Here is a 6,000-nt window from a genome sequence, read left to right as displayed (position 1 = left end):
TCACACTCACTCGACTTTTAATCCCCACAATTAATAAATTTCAATGATTCTGTCTACAATTTATCCTAGCGGCACGTGTTAATAAGCCGAAATGATGCGGTTGACAATGTGGGCATTGTCTTACAAGGAGGAGTTTTGAACGAAGGCGTTGCTAAAACATCAAAAAGGATATAAAAGACAAAATTTTAAAATTTTCTCTATTTTTGCCATCGTTTTTTAGGTTAATACTTTTATTATGCGCCTAATTGTGTGGAAAGTTTTTACAACAAATAGGCATTTGATGGATATTAGCTAAGTGAATCAATGTCCAAGGGAGTGGAAGGGTTTCGAGAATGGATGGATACGCGATTATTGAAAAAGGTTTTTGAAATTTTTTCTTTTATTGAAAAAGTGTTGAGTCTTGAATGATTCTGCACGTGGCTATTGACCTTTTTAACGTCTTCCATGATTTCTGATAGCAATATATACCATACTAATTGTAATCAACCCCTATAGCCTTGTGGAAAAATTACAGGATATATTTTCAGTGATTTGGGAGCTAATTTGATTTTGATACATTTCACATAATACTGTTGCTTTCATTTCGGCAGATACTTAATCCGATTAGTGGGATAATTAAATAACACCAGGCACAAGTCAACAACAGCGGGTGTTACAATATCAACCAAACTGAAACGTGGCACACGTTCGTGATTTATCCCACAAATGACTTTTTGGTCAGGATGCTCTTGTTTGTGAGGTATATAACTCTGGTTCGTGCCATGTATGATTCACATCATTCGAAATGTATGAGGTATTTATTGATGTCCTGAGAATTAAAGAAAACTGGTATATGAAAAATCAAATTCAAATATGATTATGACAGATTATTAGTTGATAGACAACAAAGGATCACGTGCAGTAGTTATGAATTTTTGATTAGTTATTTGAAATGACTTGAAGATGCGTGGGAAATTGTAATCTTCTATTTTTTATGTTTAAAATGATGAAATCATTTTAGAAAATTTTAACTAAACTGCATTACAAACGCCGATATCACAAAAATATTTTTCAACAATTTCAAGAAAATAATTTGTTAAAAAAAATTCGCAGTTTGAAGAAAACATTGGAGCTAAAAAATTGCAAAAATGTCTTAGCGGCTTACGAAGTTCAAGATGGGGGCATTTTCTGATAAAAGTTTAGAATTTTAAGAAATTTTGAACTATTAGGTGGGAAATAGGCTAGATTAGGTTAGGTATAATGGCTGTCCATTATGTCAGGCTCACTTAAACTGTTCACTCCATTGTGATACCACAGTGGTGAACTTCTCTCCTACACTGAAAAAAATATTGTCGTGAGGTCAAAGATTTCATGTCTTTAAAATACGAATGCAAATTTTGCTTAGCATAAAAGACGCATTTCTCTAGTATAAAGTTATTTTCCTTGACCGAAGGTCGATAAACTTTTCAATGAAGTCGTATTGTCCTTATAATTAAGTGATTTGATTTAAAAATGGATATCATAACAAGAAAGAAAAAATGTTTGGGCTAAGGTCAACTTGGCTTTAATAATTTAGAAAAAATCTTTAAATTTAATGAAATTGTCTTTAAATTTGTTGTCTTTTTGTATCTTGACTACAAAGCAAAAAATCGTTCAAATATAGGACATGTTTTTCAACGCTTTATTTTAAAGACGTTTTTTACTTGAAACGCAGCATAATTTCTACTAGAAGTCGAGTCTTAATTTGGAAAATAAAGTCGCCGTTAACTTGTTTTTAAAGGACTTTGATAGTATATGAAGAAAAAAAGCTGAAAAACGAAAAATTAAAATTTGTTTCCTAGAAGCAAGTACACAAAACACGATTTTAAAAGAGAATTGTGTCTTAAAGGTATCCTTACTTGTATTCTCCGCTTCTTTGGCTCGGAATCAATACCAAATTTTTTAAAGTAAAGACAAAATCTTTGGAACCGGGTATGCTTTTTTTCAGTGTACCAACGAGTGCTGCCCGATTTTATGCTTGAGCTGAAACAAATTAGAGAAGCTTTGAAACACTATAACCAGAATTGGTGATAGGGGATAATCCACCGCTGAAAATTGTTTTAGTGTTGTGGTCAGTACTACGTTCGCTTTTCGCGTTGAAATGTTGGCGCTTACTTCAATATAAAGCAGATAAATTAACTCAATTGATGCGCAGTTTCTTGTTCCTCTAGATTTCGGCGAGACTTTACGCGAATATGTTTGTTTTCTATTATTATTTTTTTTTTATTTTAGGAAAAGTAATCGCGAAAATAAAGTGATTTTCAACTCGAAAACCAAACATAGTACCCACCTTTAGGTCGAAAGTGGGATTGAACTCATGGGTTCTATTGTACACTAAATGAAAAATTAACCTGAAACATTATGCAACCTAAAGTTTAGGACACGCAATTCACACAATATGAAGGAAAAATTTCTTTAAAATAGCAAAGTTAAATGAAAGTTTATGATATTTGCTTCAAAAATTGTTTTTTTATATTTAGGACACGAATCTTGAAAATTTGCATCCCTCCGTTAAGGTCATATGCCCTCGAGCTAGGCAACATTTTCCTTAAAGTAAAGAAAAACATTTTTGAATTAAAGAAATCGTCTTTAAATTAACATCAGTATTTAATATTTAGGTTTAGGATAAAAATGCTTCAAATATAGACTAAGACTTTTTTAAAGGATATTGCACATTTTGATTAAAGTTTATTTGGAATTAAGAAAACATTTATTTTTAATTTGGAGTACCTGTTTTAATTTGAATTTTTGAACTGGTGTTTTGTACGTGAAAATCTTTAATATTATATCGCACAAAATTTTAAAAATCGATAAATTAGTTCTGTATCCTAATTTTACTGCTCCTAGGAAGATAAATGGGTCCCTAAACAAGTATTTTTAGAAGCAGCATCTTTGGCTCGGAATTAATACAAAAATCCTTAAGGGAAGGTCAAGATCTTTGGATCCAAGTAAACATTTTTATGGTAATGATTTGCCGCCAATGAGATTTTTTACTTTTAGTTAATTTTTGCTGAACTTGTCAGAACTTCAGTAAATTAAGAATAAATCACGTTTTATGTTATTGGAATTTTTTCACGACGTAATTCATTTTTTCCATAAAACACTTTATATACGTACGCTTAAAATAGGTGAACCCTCTATTCTAAAGCCAATTTAACTTTATTTTAGTTCATGGAATTATTATGTTTGGAGAAAGTTTCCGTTACTCTAATAATTTTTTTGCGTATATTTACAAATTAAGCATAAAGATTTACTAAACTCGTACTTCTTACAAAATAGTTCAATATTTCATTAAATTTGTAAATATAACTACAAATGCGCCCATCTTAAACTTCGTATGGTACTAAAGACATTCTTGCAATTTTGAACTTCAAATTTTTCCTTCAAACCACAAAATTTTCTTAACAAGTGAAAAAATTAATTATGTCTAATAATTTTCTTGTATTTGTTTTGTTAAAATTTTCTATAAATAATCTAAATTTTGTAAAATTAACTAAAAATTTTCTTTCTGGTGAGTCCACTGTTTTTTCAGTATATGCAAGGCAATATGCTAACACAGAAAAGTTTGTTTTTCTGATTTAATCCAATTAATAAAAATCAATTATTTTTTAATTGAAATTGCTTCAGTGGTAGTATGTATAACAGCATTAATTAGAAATAAATATACCCGATTGATTTCATCGGCACTTTCAATTCATTTTTTGTTGATTTAATTTATTGATTTTTTCTGTGTACGAACCCTCAAAATAATTTGTAAAAATTTACTACATTTTAGATTTTGATTTTTTCCCTGAGCTTATTTTTGTTTTATATACTTGTGTAAATTTCCTACATTTTTCATTCGAATGCCATCAGATTCTTGTAAACCTGTGGACTATTTTAGAGTAAGGGTTGTTTTCCTTATCAGCATCCAAACACTCGTCTCGCAACCGACATTGTTGTCATAAATGGTGCTAAGCACCGCCTCCTTGAGAGATATTCACACGAACAAAATATATGGTGGTAGTTTTCAGCAGGACATTGCAATTACGAGGTGAGGGTGCTTGAGTATGTGTGTGAAATCTATAAAACTGGCGATACAAATAAAAGGATGTTTGAGTATTTAAGGACATTTCCAATTAGATAGAGCTCCGAAGAAGATCGACTGGGACGAGAAAGCATTTTCAATTGGAAATTGGTTAGCTATTTAATATAATTATGGCTTGGTCAGAAAACGAGGATAGGCAAGCCAAGAAAGCTTTGGATGGGGAAAAGACTATCGAAATGACTCCTGTCGTGGACTCCAGTTCGGAATTACAAACTGCATCTCATCCAAATTCCACACGCTCTATGTGTGGGAAACCACCAGCTTTAATACATAATCAAAGCTCTCAGAGTTTCATAAATCCAAAATTGGAAAATCTATCTGATGGAGAATTGTCGGATTTTTCTCTTAATGATACCGAAGAAGATGACGAAGAATTTCCCAACTGTGTGCTCTTAAATGGAACACAAAATGAAGGTATTTCTAATTAACGATACACAAAAGAAAGATACTATTTTTTTTTTATTTTTTCTAACATTCCAGCACCTAACCTTAGGCGCCCCTCAATATCACCGAGAAATTGTCTTCCCATGGGTGGCTCATCCCCACCATTACTCGCCCCTTTAGGGTCATCTACGCCAGAAGTGTTTGATAAAAACGGGTTTCCTTTAGTGCGTAAAGTTTTCACTAATACCCGTGAACGATGGCGTCAACAAAATGTTTCTAGTGCTTTTGCCGAACTACGTAAGCTGGTTCCCACCCATCCTCCAGATAAAAAATTATCAAAAAATGAAATTCTACGCTCAGCCATAAGATATATAAAACTTTTGACCCGTGTTCTGGAGTGGCAAAAGGAACAAGATGAAAAACAACAACAAGAGGAAAATGAACCCAATAACAATAACCGTGCAATCACTCTAAATGGTCATATAAATGGAAGTGCTAACGGAGGATCCGGCACGAAGCGAATAGGAAACAAGTTTACAGGTCCTAGTCATACCCAACATGGTGCAAATGTGAATAATAATTTGCTGATGATTGCACCAATGCCTTCCATGGTTACACATTTTATAAAAACTGAATTAGCTGATGTTCCAGATACTTCTATATCACAGGTTGGTCGGGGGGGTTCACATGTGCCCATAACCCAATCACTGCCATTATCTACATCACGAAGTTCTATTGCTCCAGCTAAACTCCTTAAAACTTGTAAACGAAAATCTGGTGAAGACAATGTCTTGAAAGATGACAAGAAACGTAAGAAGGATAATGGTAACTCTGCCATATCCTCCAGCTCAGGAAATCGTATATAAACTGTGTAGAATGGAATTATTTTAGAAGAATGTGCAAATGTGCTTGTCAACCACTCTAAGTGGTTACCCAAGAAAGTTTCGACAATAAAAGAAATTAGTTTTTAAACATTGAGTTCATCTCGAATTTCTTTGACTCCGCTGTGCGTTGGTCTGTCGTCCTGTCGATAAATAATGAAAGACACCGCATATGTTAATTTCATACATCCCATATTTATAAAAATCCTTCAAGTTAAACATACATTTCCAACGGTCATCCCATGAGGTACATGGGGATAAGTGACTTCGTTCTTACAGCTGAGTACACACAGATCAATGAAGGAGTATGTTATACTTGCAAGGGATACATGCAACATATTTGCTTTTGGGAAAAACTGTTATTCCTCAATACCAACACAAAATGGATGCCTTCCTATTTGGTTTAATGGAAAAAGTTGAAGAAACGTACTATCACCGTAAAATTGGTGTCATTATTGTATAATTTTAACTTCTTCTCCATTTGTTTACCTATTGTTTTTTTCCGCTGAGTCTCAAATATTCTTAGATACTCGAGTGCAGAATGCGTACATTTCTCACCAAATAAGCATAAGGCGTTTTCGAATTTTTATCGCAATTTTGACCATAAAACTTGTAGCTCTCCAATCGCTC

General features: G+C 32.9%; 1 protein-coding gene across 1 annotated transcript; it reads left to right on the top strand.

Moving 5' to 3' along the window:
* Positions 1 to 4,136: 4,136 nt before the first annotated feature.
* HLH3B (Helix loop helix protein 3B) lies at positions 4,137 to 5,465 on the top strand. Its single transcript, XM_075300270.1, has 2 exons — positions 4,137 to 4,519; positions 4,586 to 5,465. Exons 1-2 carry the CDS (start codon positions 4,216 to 4,218, stop codon positions 5,353 to 5,355), a joined length of 1,074 nt encoding a protein of 357 aa, XP_075156385.1. The 5' UTR covers positions 4,137 to 4,215; the 3' UTR covers positions 5,356 to 5,465.
* The last annotated feature ends 535 nt before the right edge of the window (positions 5,466 to 6,000 follow it).

The sequence above is a fragment of the Haematobia irritans genome, chromosome 3 (genome assembly GCF_050003625.1).
Source record: "Haematobia irritans isolate KBUSLIRL chromosome 3, ASM5000362v1, whole genome shotgun sequence".
NCBI classification, from domain to species: domain Eukaryota; kingdom Metazoa; phylum Arthropoda; class Insecta; order Diptera; family Muscidae; genus Haematobia; species Haematobia irritans.
Note: the sequence above shows the minus strand (reverse complement) of the source record. Positions and strands in the feature narration are given on the sequence as shown.